The sequence below is a fragment of the Chaetodon auriga genome, chromosome 23 (genome assembly GCF_051107435.1).
Source record: "Chaetodon auriga isolate fChaAug3 chromosome 23, fChaAug3.hap1, whole genome shotgun sequence".
In the NCBI taxonomy this organism is placed as follows: domain Eukaryota; kingdom Metazoa; phylum Chordata; class Actinopteri; order Chaetodontiformes; family Chaetodontidae; genus Chaetodon; species Chaetodon auriga.
The window spans coordinates 6,570,791-6,596,495 of record NC_135096.1 but is presented as its reverse complement, the minus strand read 5'-3'; the positions used below and the strand labels follow the sequence as shown (position 1 = coordinate 6,596,495).

The 25,705-nt window shown below is 46.4% G+C and overlaps 1 protein-coding gene across 1 annotated transcript in view; it reads right to left on the bottom strand.

The window, feature by feature from the left end:
- LOC143315776 (aryl hydrocarbon receptor-like) overlaps positions 1-25,052 on the bottom strand; it is a 53,181-nt gene extending 28,129 nt beyond the window's left edge. Inside the window, exons 1-2 of the mRNA XM_076723171.1 lie at positions 24,674-25,052; positions 15,194-15,381 (exon numbers count right to left, since the gene is read on the bottom strand). Coding sequence (XP_076579286.1) covers positions 15,194-15,381; positions 24,674-24,732 — 247 coding nt within the window. The 5' untranslated portion in view covers positions 24,733-25,052. The remainder of the gene's footprint in view (positions 1-15,193; positions 15,382-24,673) is intronic.
- Between the last annotated feature and the right edge of the window lie 653 nt (positions 25,053-25,705).

The window sequence follows — 25,705 nt, the reverse complement described above, 5'->3', positions numbered from 1 at the left end:
CGGTCAGGAGCTCCTTTCAGCCACAGGAAGTTCGGTTCTCTGAAGCTGCCGACCGCCGAAATCAGCCAGAAAGACAGGAAGACGCAGATGTTGGCAAATCTGGGACATCAAAGCTCTCTGGAGACGCAGTTGGCCGGTCAACAGAACGCTGAGGAAGGGAGAACCAACACCTTCCGACGCTACAGCCAAAGCTGAGGCCATTAATCAATTAGTCAGTCGACAGAAAAATAACAGATTTCAGATCAGCCCTCCTACAGACGGAACCACAAGCGAGCACTGATGGCCCGTTAAGGACTGTTACACCCAGTCTTATTTACCGATTTTTGCAACTTTGTGGTTTTTCCGACGAGCGCGGCCTCAGCCAGACTAATACAAAGCAATGACACTGCATCAGAAAAATGCCAGGACAAATTCGAGCAGCGAATGTCACCGTGGAAGTTAAATGAGAAACTGTGAAAACATTTAGTCATCTCCGCGAACTGCAAACGCTTTCAAAGTAAAACAAGAGAAGTGAAAACAGACCGCGTTCAAAGTCAAACTACTGGGCTGAAGTACGAGCACCGCAGGCTGCGTGTTGTGAAACTCTGCATGATGTCAAAATGCCTTTGTGGAGATTTCACAAGACGGCTTCCTTTGGCGTTCAGCGAGATGAAAGCGACGCTGGATCTCTTCGCCGTCTTCCTTCACACCTTTCTGCTCAGGGGGACGCTTATTTTTCTTTTTTGTTTTTTTCGACTTTCCTGGCGTCCGATCACAGCCAGGGAGCTTTGTGAGACACGCTGACGCAAAAGACGCACAACAAAAACGCTGTTCAGATGGCGACGCAGGCTCGGCCAACGGGCCTTTTTTTTTTTTTTTTTTTACTTTAAACCATCTTGCCTTGCCTTGTGGCACATATACCTATCAATTACACAACTTTGATTTCAGAGATTAAAAATATTCCCAGAAATGGTTGCGGAGACAGCTGGGAAAGCCAGAGGTGGGAGGGGGGGATTTAGGGCGATCTGCTCCGACAGGCTTTTTTTTTTTTTCATGCTTTGGCTTCAAGTGTCTCTGAAGAAAAGACAGAAAAAAGATGAAAAACAGTGAGACGACGGTAGACGTAGGGCGACAGAAGCAGCTGATTACTTCAGCTTAGCTCATCGCCGGGATAATCTGTGTTTGCTGCCTTGCAGCAGATCAAATTTGAGTCGGAGAACGTGAAGATCTGGTGTCATTAACATATATTAGTCTGAGCTGTGTTGAAAACCTAATTAGACCGCTGTGGTGAGAAAGCCAAGCAGGCATGGGAGATGATGAGTGTGAAATAACGAGCTGATGAGCATGGGTTAGTCTGACTTGTTTGTGCCGTGTTCCTTGCATCATGTAGCGTGTTGAAAATGGAAGACGTTTAATTTGTCATCTGGAAAGACTTGAGCTCGAAATGCACCTAATTACACACAATCTGGGTCAATACGGCAATGAGGCAACGCCGGGTCACCTTCATCCAGCAGCCAGGGGTAGAAAACCACCGGGTGAGCAACAAATCCAGAACGATTGGTTGTTTTTATCCAGCGCTGGTGTTATTATGTCAATTTGTTACGTTTCTGCAGTCGAAACTGACTCCTAAAAGAGACACGAAGGCAGAAAGAAACCATGACAAACACAAATATGATTATCCTTGTTCTGCTTAACTTGTTCTTCTCCACCCTTGAGGACGCAGCGACTCAAGCTCCCGCTGCACCAAACAAACCTGAAAACGGCTCAGAAATGTCAAAAGGTGAGACACGTTTCATCATTCCACACATTCTGCTCGTCTCTGCCGGACTTCAATCTATTATTGAAAACAAACTGTGACTGAAGAAACTGCAGCAGGTCGAGTTCCTGCAGCGCCAAACAAGACTGCTACACTGCAAAACTCATAAATACCAAAATGTAAAAACATTCATGCCGACAAAAGCAACAAACGTCTCATCAGTTGACTTTAGTTTATCTCTGTTTTCTCATCTATAACAGATGATCCGCTGTGACTGGAGATCCCACATTGTGTTGAACAGCAGATCAAGTTCCTCCTGCACCAAAACCGTCTTTTTGCAGCTTTGGCAGCTTCCCGATCCTTAATGACCCACGCATACTTGCCTCGCTGCCTATGTAAACTCTCATTCACAAGGAGAGGGGCGGGGCTGAGAGGCTGCCAGTAATTTTCCACCATAAAGATCTAACCAAACTCACTTCCCTGTCATTAAAACAACAGCGCTGCTGCTGCAGCTCCAGACGTGCAGCGAGCGCGAGGGGAGTCCCAAACCTCAGCAGCGGCACCGGCACACTCCCAACGTTCATATCACACATTTATTGCTCCCGTTTGTTCAAAACTCGCTCCTGATTAACTGATTAATGGCTATTATTTGTGAGTAAAAAGGCGTAAGTTTCTCCACGTACTCAGGATTTGTTGTCTGCAGGACAGAGAAAGTGTTGGACGGACCATCAGAGTTGAGGTTACGAGGTTTAAGTTTTAAACACTGCAGATCAGCAGCACTTGTTTCTGCACATGGCGTGGTGGGATTTACGGCCGTGAAGCGACTCCGGATCATCCGAGAGCGAAGGAACCTCAAACACAGAACGGGAAAAACAGGTGGCGACCTCTGACAGCTGCCGATTTCCTCCTCGCCGCGAGGAAGATCCGAGGCAGAGAGGAGTTTCGACATAGTCTTAAAATGCTGGGGACCATGCACGACTTAGTCTGTGGGGGAAGTAAAAAAGAGCCACACTCGTTGAATATGAGGTGTTTGGAGCTGCAGAGTATTTTAATCATCAGAAATGAATCAACGCACCCCTCTGAGACTACATCTAAGGCAGTGATTTGTAGTCCGGTTTCATCCCGTCTGACCTAAGACCCCGTCATTTAAATGAAAAACATCCTCAGAGGTCGTCTGACATCAACAACCATCATGTGCGTTGGCTGGAAAGTATTCCCCACAGCGATGACAAAAACATAAAAAAATGTTTAAAAAGGCAAGAGAAACTAATCAAGATTGATAAAAAGCTCCCCCGTTACCGCGAAAACCGCCATTCCGCGAATTACCGTCGCTGCCGGAGGACGCCTCCGACCAATCGGAGCGCTTGGCAGGAGCGCCTCGTTATATAAAGGACATCCATCAACGGCTCGCAGATTATCCACTGAAAGGAGACGCTAACTTTGACCGACAGATTTGGGTCGATAAAAGGGAAGTGGAGTCAGGAAGCAGCTTGTTCCTCTGAGGAAAATGAGATCATGACAGCTTAGTAACTGTATCCTGACTCTGGAAATGTTTGCACTACAACACTCTTTTAAAAAAAAAAAAGGGGGTTCTGGGCGGTCAAAGAAGATCGCAATGTCGCTTTGAACGACAGGGGCAATATCGGATCCTCCTGGAGATCCAACAACTAATGCAGCAGGGTCACTTACCTCCATGACTCACAGACAAGCGTTTGCAAAATATTTATGGGAGTTTATTTGTATGCAAGTTCATTTATTTGTTTTGAAAGACTAACACCGCTTGAGTCATGTGTCCCTATTTTCTGCTGCAGAGGTGATGATTGCAAAGTCACCATGACGGCCACATTTATGAGAATAAGGTAAAAAAGAAAAAAATGCCGGAATTTCCCTTTGAAATAACTCCTGGAAACGAACCCCGACGCCGTCCACATGAGTTAAAGCGCTGAACATACAGAGCCGTCGTGATGCAGAAAGGAGAGCGGCGGTTTCGTTGGAGCCTTTAAAAAAAAAAAAAACAACAGCTAACAAGCGGCGGCGACAGCTTGTAACTCAGAATATATTCCGTTTCCCCAGACGTCACAACATGTCGCTCTGAGTAATACCCACAAAGTGAACTTACGATGTGACTGATGCGTCTCATCTTGTGGTTCAATTAGTCACCGCTTTAGTCACCAGATGACGGCGTAAACAGTCGCCTCGCCATCGAAATGTGTGGCATTCGCTGTCTAGATGAAGCGCATCTGCTTATTTTCCCCAGAACGGTCACATACATCTCATTAAAGAATGCTTCACTTCTGCTAATATTGGTGGAGTCGTTCACCTCTTGCTGGAGGAAAAATGAGGTCGAGGTCTGTTTCCTTTTGTGTTTTTTTTTTACAGCTCCCACACAGCAGAAGCAAACTGAGGCAGAAAATGTCAAAGTCCTCAGCTCTGCGGCGATGATGACTGATGCTTTCCCCCTCCCTGGTCTGCCGCGTCTGCCGCTGCAGAAGGGACGCTGGAACGCGAGAGAGCATTTCAATCGCGGAATGTCAGCTCGACATGTGTGGGAAACGCACCGCTACATGCATCGGGGGAGGGGCACTCGTGTGCGGCAGCTGGGGCTGGAGTCTGCTGGTTTTCACTCCCCCCCAAAAAAAAAAAAAAAAAAAAAAAAAATCACCACAACCAGAGGCTCATTTCATTAATTAGCTGCTGCTCTCAGGCTGAAGCTGCGGCGGAAGATTGAAATCAGCTGATCAGCTCGTGTGCGACTGCAGAGAAATCCTGCAGGCTCCTGATCCGCTTTTTCACATTGGGTTTCTTTACGGCGTTCTGGCGACTTTTGCGTTCTATTTCGATCGAAATTTGGATAAGGGCGCGTGTCTCGCTCTCCTCGTAGAAGAGGAAAAGCAACAGTCACATAAAACCGCAGGCTGAGAGCACACTACGTCCTGTCCCTTTTTTAAAAATAACAATGGCTGTCTTTTTTGGCTAATCCTGGCCCTGTTTAGCCCCGTTTTGCGCTGGCTGTGGCTGGATCAGAGGTTAGCAGACACCTTTCTCTCCACCACGACTTCGCCCCAGGCGCTTCCTCCCGCCCTGACTTCCTCTGACAAACATTACTTCCTGTAAGACACAGAGGAGAGATTAGTCAACGTGTTTTACAGGTTTCCCCCCCGATTAACTGAGAAGCACGTGGAGCTCTGCGCCGAGTTCCAGGCAGAGCTGCATGTCAGGCCAACGCGCAGGCCCATCTGAATCTATCTGCTGCTTTTCATTAAACTCTGGGCTGTTTCTTTAAAACCTCTACTATAACTCTGACTCTTCCACTTTCCCCGCTGTTTTATTTTCCTGACTTTTTCTCAGTTTATCTTGGTAAATCTGCCGTTTTACTCATTTGAGGCCGTTTATTTTGACGCCGAACGTGTTCCGTGCAGCAGAATGTTAACTGCCAAACGTGCTACATAAATATAGCTTTGCTGTTTTACTCAGAGGGCAGAAAGGCCGTGCTGCGTTTCAGTGTGTAAAGGCTATTGTTGAAAGACGCTCTGTGGTTTGGGGTTGTTACTTTCACCGACAACTGGAAACTCTCTGTGTAACATGGGTGCAGACTTATATTCACGGTTAAAAGCTGCTTGGTTCGACTGGTGCTATGACCTCTGTCCAGAGTGTTCGAGCTTTAACTGGATTTCGAAGCGGGTTAAGAGAGCTTCAGCAGCTCATTTAGCAGCAGAACGTCTGACTTAAGCGTAAATCTGGTGTTCCGTACCAGACAATGAACCATAAAGTGCAGAGAGTCGGCTTGTTTTCATTTCAGCATGTCTCCTTTCATTGCAAGGCTCCTCCCGTCTGACTGAAGGTGTGTTGATCCCTGACTGGCAGCTGCTGTGTTGTGACACCGCCGCATGCTTGCCTTGTACCCGTCACGTTAACAAAAGTCAGCTTCCTTTGAGCGACGACACGTTTTTCCATCACTCCGCGCCTGTCGTTCGGATGTTTGCGCGAGCTCTGCGGGGACAGCTGAGCGAGACGGCCATGCAAATCGCCCATTTGCATCGCGGTGATAAAAATCTCGACGAGGCTCGGGGGAAGCGTCGCACCTTGAGCGGACAACACAAACAAAAAAAACACGACGAACAAACTCAAACATAAGCAGGCTTTACTGCTCCCACTGCCCCGCAGCTATTCAGCACTAAAAAGTGGACCTGACAGGTGTTGGACATGAAAACGCACGCTGTGTTTGGAGCTGAGAATCCTGGGTAAAAAACTGAGTCAGGGATTAGTCACTGACGGGGAGCGGACAGATGAAAGAGAAGGGGCTCGTTTCATTGTTTGCCAGCTTTATGATTGTTGTCTACATGGGGAAGAGAGCTCGGCACAGAAACAGCATCGTGGCACGAAAACAAAGCGCGCCTACCACTAACAGATGATGTCACTGATAGGAGAGTAGGACACCGTGATGAAGAGAGTCAGCCGTGTGTGATTGATTAGTGATGCCTGGCATGCTGCCACAGTGACCTCGACCGTGCGGGACATGAAGGGATACAGAGACGCTTCCTAAAACTCTGCAGTCTGAGGAAATACACAGTCGTGGCCACTGCACATGTTTGCAAAAGGACTCCATTACCCAGAATTCCAGGGAGCTGTGGTCATGTTTGGGTTTTGCCTGCTATTAACAACCACTAGCTGCTTTCAAACTGGTGATTTATCGAATCAGGTTGCACTATTAAAACTTGAGAAACATGTCAGCTCATGAGGATTTTGCCGTGCCGTCCAATCAAGAGCAGCCGCTTATGTAAACAGGAAGTCAGTGTAGCATTAAAATCCAGCGTAACAACAACAAATGTCAGTATTTGTTTTATTCATGCCTGCATGCATGGAGAAATATGTGTGTCACAGTTGGTAGAACTCACACAGTTTATTATATGCGATTATGCCAAAGATAACTCGTGTTATTTATTCATTTAGTCAAATGTTAGCGGCTGAGTTGTGTTATTTTTGCGAAATATAATCTAAAATCTGAAGTTACAGCTCAGCTATGTCGACCTCTTTTACTCTAGACAGGTCAGACATTAGCATGCTAATGCTACACCTGGCCGTTCGAGGGTGTAAATACCTGATAACAACCAGTCTCTCTGTGAGAACTAGTCCGTGAGGTGCGACCTGTTCTAATTTCAAATCCTTTTAGTAAACGCTTATGTTCGAACCAGGCTAAGTTTGAACTGACAAAAGAGCCGCTGCAACCCGCTCGTGCAGAAGAAGAGTGACTTTGTTAGTCGCGGTGGATTCGAAGTAAACAAAGAGAAGCAAAGCAAAAGCAAAATATGATGCAGTGAATCTAAAAGCAGGGCTCGGTACGACTCACCGCCTGCATGTTTGTGCACACACACATACACAGACACACACACACACACACTCTGGTCTTCCCCAGATGCCTGGGCAGGTTTCTACACGACCGCCTGTCTGCTGTGTTTTGACTGCGATCCTCCATGCAGAGGGTCTGCAGGTCCGATGTTATCACACTGGACGCGTTGGAGACATCCCAGGACTTCTTCCAGGACCTTTCCAGGACATATTCAAGAACTTACACCACGACAACAAGACCTTTCTTTTCACTACGGCCCTCCAAGACATTAAATCATTGATAACAAGCACCGTTCTGGCCTGATTGGCTCATTTGTCCCATCCTGAACTCTTCCCTCATCCTCCCTCCCTGCTCCTCTGCTCTGTTCTCTCCTCGTGTTTTCTTCTCTGTTCTGATCTTGTCACCTTCATTCTGTGTTGACAGAACCGGTTTGTTGCGGTGTTCTAAAGGTCTCTCTGTTGGACTTTGTCTCTCCTGCCAATACAAATATTGATGTTCATACTCCACAGACACAAACCAGTTCTCTCTCGTTCTATCTATGCTGGATAAAGACGACACAAAATAAACTCCTGAATACAAATTTTTGGCTGAAATCTAGAAGTGGCAGCAGTATCAAGCCTCTTACGCGACTGGAGGGATGCTGATGGTTCAAAAAACTTTATAATGGGGCCAACATGGGGTCCAACACAACTACAACAACAATAACTTTCATCACCGATCCATCTTGAATCATTATTTCACATTATCAATTCATCGTAATCCTAAACAATGTCTGCATAACAGCTCAGTTTTAATTTTCCGTCGATTGACAGTCAGTCAATTAATTGAGGGATCATTTCAGCATTACAATGAACGTCCCGAGCGTCTGAGCATTTCTTTCCAAACGATCAACTATTGACGAAAATGTGATTTGCTTTCACGAACAAGTGAAAATAACTGTTTATTTTAAGAAGCCAAACCCAGAATACTGGAACAACATGGGTTGGACGGTCTTTCCAGCAATGGCGGTCATCCAAAATCAAGTTTTTTCAAGACTTTCCCAAAATCTACTCGCGTCTGCCAGCAGGGAAATTACGTCTGACCTCCGACCTCCCTGTAATGCATCTCTAAAAGTCCCTAATATTCCAGGAGTCCCATAACCAGCGTGAATCCTGTGATTTGAGACGCAAAAAAAACCTTCCCAGCCTCGATTTAGCTCGACGGCAGCGCTTCAGTTGCCTTGTTTTGCCTCAGGACGCAGGCAGGTCCGACCAAACACAGTTAAACCAGGCATCTGTTTCCTGACGGCGGTTACCCGGCTCGGGAGTTCTGCCAAACAGTAAACCTGCAGCAAGACTTACTTGTGTTGTGGGGCCCTTTTTTTTTTTTTAGCTTTACTTGTCATTGTACATCGCCATGGTGTAACAACCACAACAGTGAACGGCAACACCGGCTTGGATCTGTCGACACCTCGCATCAGCCTGTCAGTCAAACGGCAGGGGGAAAAAAAAAAGCCGACACTCCCATGATTCCTATTCGTCGGTCTTAAAGAGTGTTTTACTTGCAGTTTTGCTGGATAGAGACAAACTTTTCGTGCTTCTGGCAAACGTTCACGTCTGTAATCTGCGTATTCTAATTTGGACGTGGGAATTGGTCAGATGGTGCAGAGTTCCACACGAGACGGCTGCTTTAACGTTCGCTGCTGACAGTTTTTCGAGGTGTTTTAAAGAGCCAATGAGCATGATTTGTGATGTCACAATCAGTTTGGAAGCCAGCCTACAGTCCCCCTTAAAGTACGGCCATTCTTTGACCTTTGCACCCGCCTCCGCTCTTGAACGTTAGACGGGTCAGAGGTCAGGCTGGAGTTCGGTGGGGGGGGGGTTGGGGGTCACATGGTTCAGATAGAGGAAGCTCCACAGCCTCTAGCGGCTTCAATCTGCTGGGAATACTGACTGAGGCCCGAAACTGAAAACACTGGAAACACATCTGGAAAACGCATGGAGGAGGAGGAGGAGGAGGGGGGAAGGGAGTGTGTGCTGAAGAGGGAGAGAGAGCAAGAAAATACTGAATGTGTAACAAAGAAAAAAAAAGCAAGTGTGTATACATGCATGTATGTGTGTGCGTGCATGTGTGTGCGCGTGTGTGTGTGCTTCCTGAGGCCCAGCAGAGGAGGGAAGTTCAGCCGAGCTATTATAAGACCACAAATTACGGCTCTCCACAGCCAGAAATCTCCTCTGCTGGGGCCTCATCAACAGCACAATGAAGACTTCACTCCAAAAAAAACCAAACGCATCCACTCTGGAAAAATGTTGAAAACCTCAAATTCGTCACTCCGGATTTCAGGAAACACAGAGGACGTTCATCCGAAACAACTATTTTGCGGGCAAGTATTTCAACGATGAGCAAAAAAAAAACAAAACACGGACGCCAAATAGACCTCTTTGTCCTCAGAGTCGCCTCTTCGCATGAAACACATCATCCTCGACTGTCACACCTGTCACTGCCTCCGCCTCTCAGGTGCGCGAAAGCTTTCTTTATCCATTGTCAGCCGAGTAAACATCTCCTCCCATGCGAATGATACAGCAAGAAACACTGGAAAAAGCTGAGAAAAGAGAGCAGCGTTGCCTTTGGCGACGAGCAACAGCTCCACTTCCGCATTGTGCGCCTTGTATTTTCAAACTAGTTTCTCAAATTTTAAAGCAGAAACGTCCACAGCATGTCGTCCTCTGGGGTATTGTGTCTTTATGTGATCCTTATGCATCTCTCTGTGGACATTCTGTGCTTGTTTCGCTCGTCTCTGAAAGCTGTTTTGTGTCTCTTTGCGGTCTTTTGAATGACTTTCCCGACATGAAATGTTTACAGTCAGAATCAGTGACAGGCCGCTGGGACATTTTAAGTAATGTATATTAAGCTGATATCATTTCTAATACCTGCAAGTTAAAAATAACTTATTTAGTCGGAGGCAAAGAAGAAGAAGAAGATGAAACACTGGAAGAAGAGACAGACACAGACAGAGACACTTAGCATGCAGACAGAGCTGCGTCTGAAGACGAGGGAGGTCTGGTTCAGAGAAAATGCTCGCCAGTGTTGAACAATGGCGGCGTTGTGAGCGCGGGCCATGAGATCAAACCCCCCGGCGTTTCCCATCATCCCGTCCGCCCCGTCCCGCGGCACGGCCCCCGGGGGAGAGACGGGACGACGGGACGGACACAGAGCCTTCCTTTCTCGAGTCAAATCGCGCTGCGGCGACGCACCGGCCCGGCCTTCCCATGAGCCTTTACACTCCCCGGGGTCGTCTTTGTTCAGCGAGAGAGGCATGTTGGGAAACTCGCCATCAGACACACTCTGACTGGCGTGTGTTTGGTGACACCGCAATCACAATGAGGGATTCACCAAGGCCACAGACAGGCAGTCTGTTTTTCAATCTGTCAGTGTCTTCATGTCTGTCTGTCTGTCTGCGGGCAAACGGACTCCCTGCTCGCAGAGCGATGCATCTACCTTGTCGCTCTCGGCGGACAATAAAGCCGCGTTGATCTCGTCCACGCTTGCAGCCATTTTAATGCTTTTCGTTCGCCCTTTTTGGTTGTTCCCCCCCCCCCCCCAAACACCGACTCGCCTTTTCTCACGTGGAATGGGGAGGATTTGCGATCCCTGCATCGACGCCGTGTGATGGGTTTGGCTCTTTCTGCCTAATAATACTTAACCAAACGCTTTGATCTGCGGCTCAATGAACCGTTTCTGTGCTCAAAACACTTTATCACTAAATCGCGGCTGTAAATATGTTTTAGTACTGCAACCAAGTCTGGGATACTGTTTCTCAGTGCATTTAACATTTGGCAGGTATCCATCCATCCATTAGAGGTCCCATTTAACTCAAAGACTCTAAAACTTGTTGTCTGGTGATATATATTTTTTTTTACATTTTCAAGTCTCAATCATGGCAGATTAAAAGGTTGGCCTGTGTTTATATGGAGGAAGCATGTCTTTTGTTGGTGAGCACCAGGCTTTCTCAGCCTTGGAGGTCTTGCGGTTCATCCAAAATTCCTCATGAAGAATAATCTAATTGAGAAACTCCTGCTGCCATCAGCGTCTGGACGGCACAGAGGCCACACACAGCAGCACAGTGCAGCCCGTGGACAGCTTCGCCCGACGGCAAACAAGCGATACGTTCATGTCTGCGCTTTGGGAAAGGACGAAAGACACACAGCTTTCATTCTCAGTCGCTCTCCCCATGCGTACAGGTTTTACGCCATTGTTCCATATGAAGACATTGAGGCTATGAATCAACATCTGTGTGACGATCTTACATTTCGAGTTCGTCCACACGCACTTCTGCTTGGAAAACACGCCTATTTTCTCAGACGCCAAGGTTGGAAAAGCTCAGTCTCAGAATATCAGAGCCACCTCCTGCCTTGTCGCTGTCCGAGTCTGTCGTCCCAACGTGAGTTCACATAATACGGTCCACTTCCTTTCAGTCAGTCAAAGTGAAGGATCATCTACAAAGTGTCAACATTCCAGAGACGACGATCATTTCGGGGCAAATCGTGCATTTTTGGCCTTGTGTAGCAGGTTTGCCTGGATTCTAAGGAGAAGTGTTTTTGCGATCGATCAATCACTGGTGTTTACAAGGAGATCCAAGGACGTTTAAGGGGCCCTTGAGGTGAGAGAAAAGACAGGTACTGGAATCCAAACTGAGGCCTTCTGAGCCTTTTTTGTTCCCCACTCTATGCCAGGTATTGGATCAGTACTTGGTATTGATGAATCCCCTATGTTAGGGCATCAAAACCAGTCTAGGGTTCCACTCTTTCGCTCCCAGTTCCTGCTTCGGCTTCTCTGGAACTGGGTGTGGGAAACAGACACTTCAACATCAAAATCTTGACTTTGAGCAGTTGTGTTGTATCAGCACTAGCTTTTAAAATCACCTTGTAAAACTTAATTTTATAGACTTGCTGTTACATGATGTCTCCGCTTTCACAGTTCTTTTTACCCTCTGTCGTTTTGTCTCGTGGTGCCCTCTCCACTTTCAATCATTCCCCGGCTCTGCCTGCTTTGATTTGACTGGTTAAGCGCCCCATAAATCAAGGTTTCATTTTTTTAAGAAGATGCTTATACAAATAGGGTTTGATGATCACGTTTAGAGAGAAGCAAAGAGACACAAAGAGAGAAATAATGGTGAGAGACTATTACAAGGCTGACATTCAAACACTCACTTACATTCACACCTGTGAGCAATTCAGCTTGCCTTGTCTCGCCCAAATGTCCTATTTCAGCAGAAAGTATATCACATAATGACAGTAAATGCCCTGACAATCATCTCACGTGATCTCACCATAAAAAATAATGGAGAATGCTAAAAAGGTACCAGCAAATGAAGGGACAACTGGTTTCAGTAAAGCTGGCAGATCCTAGATTGCTCTTTGGATTTTCATCTGAAGGTGGACAAACTAATACATAATTGCATAATGAAAAAGTAAAACCTCAAAAGCAACAGTAATGAGGGCTTTTTTATCCATAAAAAAGCCTCAAATGTGGATAATCACATGCACCACAATGCACTTCAAATAACGTCTGATGCATGCACTAAAGCAAACCTTTGAAGCAGGAAAGAAGAAGTAAAATTGGGGCGGGGGGGTGGGGGTGGGGGGTTGGGAGAGTTTCATGAATGCATAAAGCCCCGAGTGTCCTGGTGCAGGCCTGCCGTGCGAACAGGCCTCCCTGCTGTAACAACAAACTGGACTCCTGCAGCGTTTGTTTGAGGTGGAGGGGGCTGGAGGTGGGGGCAGAGGGGTTGGAGGAGCTGTGAAGTTTAGACGCAGGAGCCGCTGAGGAAAGGGCTGAACAGTCGAAGGAAGAGGGGCCCCGGGGTGCTGCTGGGGCCGCCACAGGAAATGGGTGGGGCTCGGTGGGAGGGAAGATGATGGATCAGCGGCCAAGAAATGGGTGGTGGTGGTGGTGGTGGTGTCGGGGGGGGGGGCGGGGAGAAGTGGAAGCTATTATGAAAACTTCTCTAAACACTTCATGAAGTAAATTAGTCCTTCCGACATGTAGCTTACAAGCTATAAGAACAAGAACCTCGGTCAGATAAAGGCTGATTTGTGTATTTCTGGGGTGTTCATTTCACCAGGTTAATCAGATTCAACGTGGCCGCGCTTTATTTTATCTCTGCCTCACAGGCTGCAGATCTCTGATTCGCATCTCCGAGTCCGACCGAGACGGGCTTGGCTGTTGTTGACGACTGTTTCCCCGGTTTGAAAAAACAACCGACTTATCTGAGCTTCTTAAGGGCAAGATTAAGAAAGAGGATGTCAGCAGAAAATGGCGACGCGCCACGAGGTCAGTGCAGCTGTACAGGTTGATTTACAGACATTGAAAACCTTCAGTCTTGGTTGGTTGTCTGCCTTTGTTCGTTTAATTTATGCTGTATTTCACTCCTGACAGTGCCAAGGCTGCAGCTCAAGCATATTTCACTATCAATTAAAGATGACAACTTCAACACGGAAAGGCAGCTAAGGGTGGCTTTAGAGAAGCCAGAACCACAGAGTATTTAACATTTTTGCTTTATTCAAGACCTGTAATGACTATTTACGATCGTAAATGCTGCAGATTCATCTTCTGATAAACTCATTAATTGGCTCTGCTGTGTTACGTGTGTGTCGACACGTTCCTGAGCTGATGAATCTCCATCGAAAACTCTCTCTCCCGCCCTCTGATCCCCTTTCGAAATGAAAGCGCTGAGCGAAGCCGCGAGAACACACAACCCCAGCCCACGGTGACAGCGTAGCTTGAAAGTAACCAGACTCCCGACGCTGCCTCCAAATGCATTTGTTCAGCCGACACTAAGTGACCAGGACTGCCAAATAACCGATGCCTCTGAAGCAACAGGCTCCGCTGTCTGTTTCCTTTGGCAACAGGCCGAGCCTGTTGGACAAAGAAGACTGAAACTCTCCTTTGTTTTGATGAGAACAGTTTCTACAGATACACACATATTAAAGAGGCAATAAGTCAGTTTTTTTTACTGCCTCGGAGCACAAATAGACCATAACATGTCTGCAGGGGGTTGATACAAACGGCTGATAGTCAGCGCCAATGACTCGTTGATTACTCGCCAGCAGCTGAGATTTCTGGCTCGCGCTGCAGCTTGAACTTTCAGAACAAAAACTCTCATTCATTCCAGCAACGAGGGCCTATTTCTCAAACCAATAAAGTGATCGCTGGAGCGGTTTTATTATTCCAGTATTTAAGAGACATAACCAGACGTTTCTGTTGGATGTGTTCTGCTTTGCTTATTTACTGCTTTGTGTTGGGAGGATTTATTGTTTGTGCCAATCGCAGCTGAGGACAACTTTGTTAAAGATATTCTAAGTTAAAACCTGGATTTACTTTACCAAGCCGTTTCCCCAAAATACTGTATTGTCTTTGGTGCGACCCTTCCTGTCTAACTTCTGCTCTCTGGGCTGCAGTCGAGGCATCAGCCACAAACAGCCAACAAAACTAAGAGCGGCATCTCGCAGCCGAATCCATGCAGGGTGTTTGCCACTGTTGTGTTTGTATCCATGCTTCTGTCTTGTTTAGGGCACTCAATGGGACTAAACCTGGTTATAAAAAGGCTTAGAATAAACTGCTTTCCTTCTCCTGCAGTGTGTTTGATTGGTCGAGTGTATTTTAAGAGTTTCCACGAGCTGGTTTTCCCCACAGGAAAGCAGCAGAGCTCAGCATCCGTAAAGAACGATCTGAAACGATGGGTCATCTACAGAACTGCGTCTGTTTCAAAGGCAAAAATGATGAACCTACAGCGAATCATCAGCTGAGTCTGTGACTGTGCTGTTCTGGTTCTCTCTAGACGCTCCCACGGCATCATTTTCAGAAAAAAAGGCTCTAAAATCCCAACTCGGCGACGGTAATTTATTCAATTTGTATCGGCCTTGTTCGTGCACGAGCACCCAAATCGCTTTTACAGAAGCCATGAACCATCATCTCACGAGACTGGGCCATGAAGAGGGAAAATGCCTCATACAACCCCAGTAAGAACCAGACCAGCTGTCTCCAGGGCACAAAATAAGCGGTAAAACACGCAATGGCTGCTTCAGTCAGCGAGCGGCCGATGATCAAACTTTCATACTTTCTACACTCACCATTGAAGAAGCTCTTGACCTTCAGATACCCGACGCTGAGGCGGAGCACGGACAGCTTGTCTAGCCGAGCCCTGACCTCCTCGGTGAAGGGCAGCAGGCTGGTGAGTTTGTCCAGCTCGCTGTTGAGTCGGTCTCTGTGGCGTTTGGAGGGGTTGGACTTGGTGCCATCAGGAGGTGGTGGTTTGGGACTGCAGGGACAGAGAGAGGACATTAAAAAAACACAAGAGTAAGAAGTAATTAGGACGGTGACTCAAATGGACAGCTTCGTAAAAAGGAGCTTTACACACTGACAGAGGCCAATCAGAGAGACGCCAAACCTCATCTCACTTTGTGAAAAGGTCAGTTTCTCATGAGAGTCAAGGCTTGAGTTTGGGATTCAGAAAGGTCACGAGAACGCCGCAACCAAGCTTGAAGCTAAACGTGTTCGGGATACTGACGTGCGTGTGCGTCTGTGGATCTGTGACAGCGAGGACAGCAACGCACAGCAGGAGAGACGTGAGGGTGCCACATAACAGTGATTAAGCAAAGAAACGTTTGCATGTCCCTTTGCCAATTTTGATGAAATTTGGTTAAAATTTGTGCTACATTTGGATGGAGACTTGATTTATGACAGTGCACGGAGCCGGCAGGTGATCAGGGCTTCATTTCACTTGTTCTTTTTTCCACATAGACACACTAATCGATTCAAATTCATTCAAATCTCGGTCTTCGGGCCCACGCAGGCCGAGCCGCCTCACCTCGCAGCTGCTGAACGTCTGGGGTTAAAAGGTTTGCTGAGTGGAAAATAACGGACCACCTCCTCTCTCCACAGAAGCATAGCAACAAGCTACCTGCTCCATCCGCTGCTGCCGTGGGAACCAGGTAGGCATCCTTATGTCACCTGTTCCACGGCTTGTTTATCACCTGTGCGTTCAACTAGCAACAACTCGCATAACCTGTGGAGTTATGATGCAGTGGGCTGCACAAATGCATTCTCTGGTTCCACCTTCTGAAATGTGATTCGGTGTTTGTCGCGTTGTACATAGTGAAATGAATATGGACTGGTGGACGCTGGCTAGATAAGACTGACTGTTCTGTTGTTTTAACTTGTGGAAAGAGGTAAACAAAGCCTGATCGCTCATGCTTGGCAGGTCTGTATCTGTAACTGAACTCCGCTGACCGGCGGTAAACCCCGCGGCCTCTCATCTTTAACTCAAACCAGACCTTCGCTGCACAGAGGGGCTTTTCTTTCTCCCAGAGAAGGTGTGATGCCACTGGTTTCCACCAAGATTTTGGCTGGTTTTGGCTCACTTGGTGATGGAGCTCTGTGGTGAACGCCGGAGCTTTTTTTTTTTTCCCCTGATTTGAGACAATTTTTCAGTTTTTACCCGCACGCTGTCTGACAAGATCACTTTTCAAAACCTCTCGGGCTCATTTATAGCCGTGTATTTCCAAATCGGCACAGAGAACAAGAAGAGACTTCCCCTTCAGTCAGTTAAGATCATCAAAAACTGATATCAGAATAGAAACAAGTTCTGCTCAGTGATTCTTATCTACTCGACTAAGAAACACCAGCAGTCTTAACTTCTGCTTTCCGCTTAAACATTCAAAGTTTCCAGGTGACTGACGGCCGTGTTTTCTCCTGCACAATAAATCTTTGAACCAACAGCTAACGCGCTGAACTCTGCGGTTGTGCAACTCCGCCTCCTGTCAATCACAGCCCGGACGAGCTACGAGTCAAACCAAAGCAGCAGGTGATGGCTGCAAAGCGACACTGTGAAATGACATCCAAGCAGTTTTTTGCAGCATAAGGTGGAAAGAATGCTGGTTCAGACCTTTAGTGGAGGAATTACTTCCCTCTGCCCTTGAGCAACAGCAATTATTTTCAAGAACTCACAGAAAGACAACTAAAATGAAGAAAAATATCAGCGATAAAACCCTGCGACCTGCCGCCAATGAGCACATGGATCCAAAGAACAAAGCTGAAATGATTAGCCTATTAGTTCCACAGCTATTCAAAGACATCACCTTTGGCTCCGGGAAGCAAAAACATTAATCAAATGAAATGACGAAGACTTTGAACTTGGAAAGAATCTCGGCAGGTCGGGTTTCGCCGTCTTGCTCGGGGAACGCTTTAGCAGAGTGTTTGGTTGTTGCGGGAGTGGAACCAGTGACCCTTCAGTTACAGGTCGGTCTCACGCGGAGCAGCTGCATGTCTGCTGGTTCTCAACTTAAATCAGGTTCAGATGTTCCTGCTGATGGCTCCGCTGGGGATTTTGGGTCAAGTGAGGCCAATCGTGAAGCTAACTGTGTGTGCATGTGTGTGCACACATGAATGATTCTCACTGGGTGTGTGTGTGCGCACCTGCATGACTGCATACTTTCTAAGCACTGTGGCCTCGACCCTTTAACCTCCCGATGACTGGTACCTTCAAGTGTCGAAACGTGCAGCCTGAAGACCAACACAAACCAGTTCAGCAACAACAAAAAAAAAAAAATACACTTCTGGAGCGTCTATTTGCTAATAAGTAGCATGCAAATGTTGTATTTTACAGTTCAAATACACCAACCCAAAGCTGCTCAGCACTGATGGCTTTTATTTTGGTGATATAGTAACTGTAACTTATCTTGATGCTCATGCATTGTTCAACACAGCATCTTAGTGGAGGGCCACTACTACTACTACTACTACTACTACTACTACTACTACTACTACAAGCACGTAAAGGAAGTGGATTAAAACCACAAAGCCAACAACCTGATGAGCGCTCATACACAGGTCAGCGTTTTGGAGTCAATCAATAAAAAGACTGAATGATCTGCATGCTTGGTAAGTTCACTGGCAAGCAAATAGGTGATCTCCAAAGAGCCCCCCCCCCCCCAGGGATGGGTTTCATCAGGACTTTATCAATACTACTGCTCATATCATATCATCAGCTCAGTTTATACATTAAATAGAACTAAATGTGGTTTCTGGAGGAGCAACAATAAAGTATTGAGTGAAATTGAGTCAAGAACACAGACATTAGTCAGTGTCTGTCCTTCCTCCTGTCCTCTGTCCTCCCTTTGCTGATGCGATTTACTGCCTGCCGGTCCCGCTGGCCGAGGGAGGGGGCTGCTTTGTCTCAGCCAGCAGCTAAGTTTAAAAGAATTTGCCAAATTTCAAGAAAAGCGGCAAACTAAGCGAAACAGTGAGACTATACACGCAGGCAGCGTTTGTTTTAGCTTGTTTGTCACAATTTGCTACGAGCTCGCTGTGCTTTCGGAAAACAGAGCGGCGACGGATGGAGACTGCAGACGGAGCACATTTTAGTTTACGTCTTTATGCTTTGTGCACAGTTACACTGAGAAAGTCTCGGCTTTTTGCTCGCAAAAGTTTCAGAGAGTAGCTGGAGGAGCTCGGCACAGACGGCAGAGAAGATGCTGCAGTGTTTTTTACAATATTTTACCCTTTAACCAATAAAAAACACAGCACATCAACACTACAGTATTTAATAATTTAGCCCCTGGGCACGATTAACACCATGTCTTGGCTCCATAGCTCTGACTCAGCATTGTGGCTGAGTAACTTCTTGTATCCACGGGTCATTCAGCTGGTTAATGTCCATAATATGTGAAATTTAGAGGAAATATAACAACCAGTCGGGTAAATAAAGGAAAAATACCAGAAGACGAACCAGAAGAACAGAAGGTTTCAAATCAGAAAATGTGCAATTTCACAGCTTAACTGCTCTCAAAAAGGGCCAAAATGCTGCTAAAAACAGCATTAAGGTCCAGAGCGACTCACGCCTGAACTGTATTGTGAAATATATTAATAGCAATAACTGTAAATACCAAACAGAAATGTGAAGATGGATATTTTTTTGTTTACTTGCAAACATTTCATTTGACAAGAAATCCCTCCCTTGTGACGCTGATCACGTTTTCCCAGCTGTTAAAAAGCACAACGTCTGTGAGGGATAAAGCTGTGTGCTGACTGCCTCGACCGTAACATAAACGTGTAAAATGTGGACACCGGCCCTGACGAGGCCCTCCTCCCCTCCCTCCCGTAAATAAGACATCTGCTTCCAATAATACTCCAGAACACGACATATCTGAAATCGAGGCGAGATGGCTATCGCTGCATTCCTGACGGCACAACTCCCTGCAAGAACAATGAGCAGCCGGTGTTGTTACTTCAAGCTTTATCTACTAAATCTGTCCTGGAAGGGGCGTGTGTATATGAGTGTGTGTGTGTGTGTGTGTGTGAGAGAGAGTGGGGGTTTGTTGGACTTGAAGAAACACTCCCCTGCGTTCACACAAAGGCACTTTGTCTCCAACGGGGCAACGACACCTTTGCAGAACAAAAGAAACTAAATACGATGTTGGCGTCTGTTCCCCGCTGGAGTTATGATACAGGGGAAAAAAAAAAAAAAAAAAAAGGAGCACAAGAGGAGCATCAGAGCTCCACTGATATCAGACAGTCAACACCAGAGCAGATACGTCAGGAGCTGCACGTTTCAGCCGCAGTAAAGTGCTCAGGGTCGACATCAGCGGTGTATGTTCACCTACTGTAGTCGTGGCTAACAACAATATTGTTTCTGTATCATATAATGTGAGAGACGAAGGAAAGCCTGAAGCGTAAACTCAGCGCGGGTGTGATCTGGCCGTCGTGGCGGACATTAAGGACCTCTCAGAGCTGAACCTCAGGCTCCGGCAGCTTCCCAGCACACTCTGCTTTCCAACGTGAAAACACGCCAAGAGAAATTAAAGCTGCGGCAACTGGAAAGAGGAAACGCCGTGCCCGTTCCTGCTCGGCGAGAACAAAAGCTGCAGTGACATCTGAACATGCTGGCGACGGCGAAATCTCCCGCAGGCGTTTCGACGAGAGGTTTGAAAAGTAAACAAAAGGAACTGAACGTATTTGCGACGCAGCGTCTGACAGCCGACAGCTCGTGAGCTGCGGATGCGACGGCCTGCCAATGTGATCAGCTCTTAGTGAAGCTGATTCTTGAAAAAGACTGACCCGAACCTGGAAAAGCAGCTGGGAGGAGCAGCATCATCATCATCAGCACCTTCTGACATCAGACCTTAGTACAAGGGAGCAAGAATGTTTCAGCTACTCAAGTTAACGAAATACCTGAAAATCAAGATACTTAAACACATTGATGCTAAAATCATGCAAATCCAGTGTTACAGTGAAGCAACGGCAACCTAAAGCTCGTGGTATGCATCAGTGTATTTCCTGAAATGACATCAGCATATAAGACATATCCTGTTTGAGGGAATTAAAGATAATAAACAACTGAGCAGCAACCCAGCAGCATCACTGTTTTTTTGATGTCTGCTGGTGTCGTAACGTCTGGGAAGCGAAAGCTGAGAGGCTGATGTCGGTCACATGTCAGTCGGAAAGAGCAACAGGGCGTCTACTGTCGCGGCGACGCATCACACGGCCACCAGCTCGACCCCTGGCCGACACAAGACAACAACATCTGACCAGCACGTCGTCATCTGACCGGTTTTTTTTGGTCCAGTCGCTCCTCTTTTTGCCTTCAAACAGACATCATCCGAATTCATCTGCAGGCCGACGCTGACCGCGAACCACAAGCGCACGCATGTTCCATGTGTTAGTGTCAGAGTACGGCTGTGGAAAGACGCCAGCGTGTGTTGTTTTAGGTTTCTTTCCATGAAGTTCATCAACTCCGCAAGCACTTCAAAACGCCTCCGACACCTTTGACATCCAACCGATCGTAACAAAGGACAAGGGCCGTATCTACTTTGAGGGCATGGCATGAATTTGTAGCAATCTAATTTTTTTAACTTGAAATAAAGTTGATCAGCTTTGTCAGAGCCCTGATCTCGACTAAGAATGGGGTTCGACGGCGTTTTATTGAATCCAAACTCAGAATCCGGCTCCGAATCCAATCGCTGCTTTCTTTATTTTTTTTTATTTCACTCTGCATCGTTTTCGCCACATCTTTAGCCACCGCTGCGTGACATTCATTAACCCTGTCCTGACTCGTTTTTTTCTTGAGCTTGGAGGGAAAGCAGCGATTGTTCCTCACTGAGGAGAGCTGTGCTGCAGATGCGGAGGCCGTAGAAGGTAAAGCATAAACAACACAGTCACACAAATTCGACTTTATCGTCGGGCAATTGCTTTGTTAACTTTGGTTGAGTGTATCCAGATTTTATGTTACGGTTTAGGCCATCCACCGTGGGTTTGTACACATCACCAGTTTTTCCTTCTTGCTGATGCCTGCGGTGCCAGAAAGGGGCACCTAACAGAGATTGTGCGTGACAGATCCGATAAGGAATCCGTTGGCCGTGGATCTTAAGTAATCCGAGTATTTTCCTAACTTGGACCCGGATCCAAACTGGAAGCGGCTACTGGAACCCATCCCGAAACCCCAAACCATCCAACACCTTCGACGTGAACTGGAACGCTGACTGCGAGCCAGATCTTATCGCCCGGCAGTTCGGTCGGATGGGAGCGAATTTCTGCATGACAGGCTCCAGCAACCGGTGGAAAGACTGGACCCGGAGGAGCTTAGGCTGGTGCAGCGGCACGTTGACGCGCGTGGTTTTTCGGGAAGATGTGTTCAGCTATCGCGTAAGGGTGCGATGTTCACGTTTTTGGCCATGTATCAAGTTCCTGGTGTTTGCTTCATCACTTGTGTGAAGCTGAATAAAGCCTCTCTTTCTTTCTCTCTCTCTCACACACACACACAGACAGACATTACCATACATTTAAATGCTCTAGTTTTACAACACAGTGTAAACATGAAGGTAAACTGCCTCAGGGTAAAATGCTATACCGCCATCTCTGGACTTGTTTGTGAGTTTAACAGACTCTCTCTCCACCAACTGCACCCCCCCCCCCCCCCCCCCCAAAAAAAAAAGACAAAGAAAAGAAAGATAAATTCCCTGAGAGCGACTTTTCCTAAAAACCAAGACGAGAGAACATGGCAGACTTATGTAACCGTTTGCGTGACACAGAACTATGTTAATTTGTGTTGAGGGAGGGAGGAAAGAAACAACCCCCCAAAAAAACACACACAGAGAGACAGAAGGAAAAGACAGGAAAAAAGTATGTTGTGGCAGTCGAGAGGAGGAGGAGGAGGAGAAAAAAAAAAAAATAGAGAGCGTCTCAGATTACGCCATCCTCCCTCCCTCCCTCCTCCCTCGTGGAAACATCGCGTGAGAGTGCTCTCTCTCCACGTCCTGATTATGATTAATGCAGGTAGTACCACACACACACTGAAACCACGATTCTGGCAGGGTTCTGCCGCGGTTCTCCCCGCTCGGGCCTGCGGTTCTGTATGGAGCAGTTAACACTCCCGTCTGGCTTGTTAAAGTTACAAAATCACAAACTGGTAAAACGGTGAGGAGGACAGCGTGACAGCTGAGAGCAGCTCGAGCGTTCTCAAAGGGTTCCTTACGCCACCGCGGTGCGTTCAGGCTGCAGGACGGGGAGGTCGGAGAAGCTCTCTGCAAGTTCTTTACAGCACCATGAAGGGGCATTTCATAACGGTGCTTTTAGAGAACTTCTCTAAGGGTCTGCAGCAACATGAAGGGTGTCTGCAAAGAGATTAAAGCGCTGAAGAACCCTTCCGCGTGGAGATGCAGGTCATCTCTCGAGAAGGTTCTTTACAGCGCCATGAAAGCTCTTCTTGGTGCTTTGGAGAACACCTTTAAACAGCTCTTAACAGTCAACTTAATGGATCAACAATGAACTATTTGAGCGCACTGGCCCATAAAACACTGCAAAAAGGTACATTACAGAACCATGAACGGTGCTTGATAGAACTCTAAAAGGTTCTTTACAGCACCAAATACACTATTTCAGCATGACGCTTTTCTCTACCATAGGCCTGATTCCCTAGAAAGCTTCTGTGATGACCCTTTGTTACAGACGTTATAAAACTTAGGGTGGGGCGTGTTTGATAACATTGTAAGTCTTTACAAAGAAGTATTAGATCATTTTAAGGGTTTCCTCCATAGAAAGGTCAATTCTGAACCATGGAGGATCAATTTTGAGCCATGTTTAGTTGTGTGCTGAGAACACTGCGCCCTTCATAATGGTTCTTTACAGCACTACAGAGTCTGTAATCTACAGGCCCTCGTCCGGTTCTTCATAGAGCTGAAAGGATTCTGTTACGGTGCAACCCGAAGGAGACCACTGTCTTTATTTGCTCCAGTATGAAGCACTGGCTCCCAAAATGGGCTCCAGAGACCACCCCGAAGTCCTTGAAGGGGGTTCTAAAAGATGCAGAGACGTGGTGATTAACGTTGCTTGACAAGTACAAAAGCCCCTAAAAGTCCTGTGAGAAATCAGTGCATCACAGAAAACGATTAAAACATCAGTGAAATCGACTAAAAAAAAGTTTCTCTCCTTGTGCAAAAAGCTCGTCTGTTGGAGACTGATTTTCTGGTGCTGCAGCGGGTCTTAAATTGTGGTCTGGGGCCACCCATGGGTCCTAGAGGGGGGAAGTCATGAGGCGACAATATGTATGGGACTTTAAATAAATACTTGTTTCACTCAAAAAAAAGGATTCAGAAGAAGGTGATGTGCTGATTTTACCGATGTGGGGATTCACTCGCTCTGTTAACCTCCCCGCCTACAGAGCACACTCGAACAAAAACTCTACATAAATAATAAGCTCCGATTCAATATATTGACTCTGAAAGGGCATTTTCAGAGGGGGAAAAAGCACCAAGTTCAACGAGTTTGTACAGTTTTAGAGCACAGAGACCATTTGCACGAATCAGTCTGGGAAGCCCAGCTGTCTCGGATGATATAATTAGATTTAAGTAATACTGAAGCAACAGTTTTCTTTATTTTCCATGCTGGATAGGCCTGCAGTGTTGTTGGACTTGAGCGCTCAACATTACCTCGCTGCGGCTGGCCAACGCTGCATAACCACAAGCAGAGAAAATCGACTTTACGGCCTTATGGATTCAACTAAAATACAATATAGCTACTATTGCAAATGCAGCGTGGAGCTCATAACCTGCTACGCTCTTATTAGCATGTAACTCAGGCTGTAATGCATACTGACTGACTGGTCTGGAGGTGTTTGCACAGCTGTAACCACCTAAAAAACAACAAGCTCCAGTTTGTATAAGGTGCATAGTATTACCTGTTGGAATGCTATGGGAATAAAAATGAAGCACAAAGACAGATTATAGTGCAATAAATCACGAGTCAACAAGTAATTCGACTTTGTGTCTTGGAGTAACATGTGTCGTGGCTGTTATAAGTTCATTACTGAACCACAATGCTGCAATGGTAGTCCTGCAAAAGTATTACAGTAAAAGTACAAGAGAGTTCAACAGGGTCGCCAGACACACAGGAATATCGTATGAATACCATGGACATACCACAGAGATCATAAGATCAGTGAGCACAATCAAACCACTGTATATCCGGTTCTTATGTACCCAGAACACACTGTGAGTTACTGCAGGAATACGGCCGGAAGATTTTCAGGGATCCGAGCGTGTTTACGGTGCCCAACTTACATTTTCTGGACCGGCTTCTTCCGTTTCTTCGCCGCGTACAGCGCCGTGTTCGCCAGCATGCTGAATTCAGAGCAATCAAAGGGAGAAGAAGTGGCTTTTACCCCGCAGTTTATGTACACGTTAAGAGGTCCAAGCGTTTTCGGACGACTCGCATCCCTCGAAAAACGACAAAATACAGTTGAAAACTCGGTAAACTCAGTAAAATCCCCTGAACGTTAGTCCTCGGATGGTCCGGTGCGCCTCGGAGCTGGAAAAAAAAAAAGACTACTTTCTGTTGTGCAAAGCTACTCCAAACGTCCGCCAGACGCCAGCTAACAAACACAACTTTTCATAATCCCGACGTTTGAGTAGTTCCACATCGGGGCACCGCGAATACCGTGATCATAAGACGTTAAACGGAGCCTGAAAAGTACTCGGGGGATTTTTTTATGTAAGTTCTGCGCTTGAGCGTCACCCCCGTTCTGATTTGACAGGACTGTTGCTGCCGCTGCTGCCGCCGCGGCGCGCTCCCGTCGCGGTTTGTCTGCGTGCGTGTGTGTGACGCGGGAGCGGAAATATTTAAGGTCGTCCGAATGTGGGCCAATTGAGATGGACTCCGCAAACGAGGAATGACTGGAAAACTGCATTCCAACCGGGCAGACCTTAAGTAGGATTTTTTTTCGTCGGATTACATTACAGTATGAAAATAATTTTAGAAGAGTTTATTTGCATAGAGAATAAATCATCATTATTGTATTTTTTTTTCTTGTTGATGATGACAATAATAACAAAAATTTAATTGAATATATTTAGCAATATTATAGTAAATTCCTATATTTATTTCAATAAACATTTAGATAAATTTGGATTCACGCTATACTAAATCTACTATTATTATGATAACTATTAGTCTTACATTATTGCTATCATTACTGTTATGGTGATGATGATAATGATTATTATTATTATTAGCAGTAATAGATTTGCAATAGTGTTAATAAATCTATTCTCTGTCTCAATCTATTTTCATATATTACAATTAATTCAAATAAT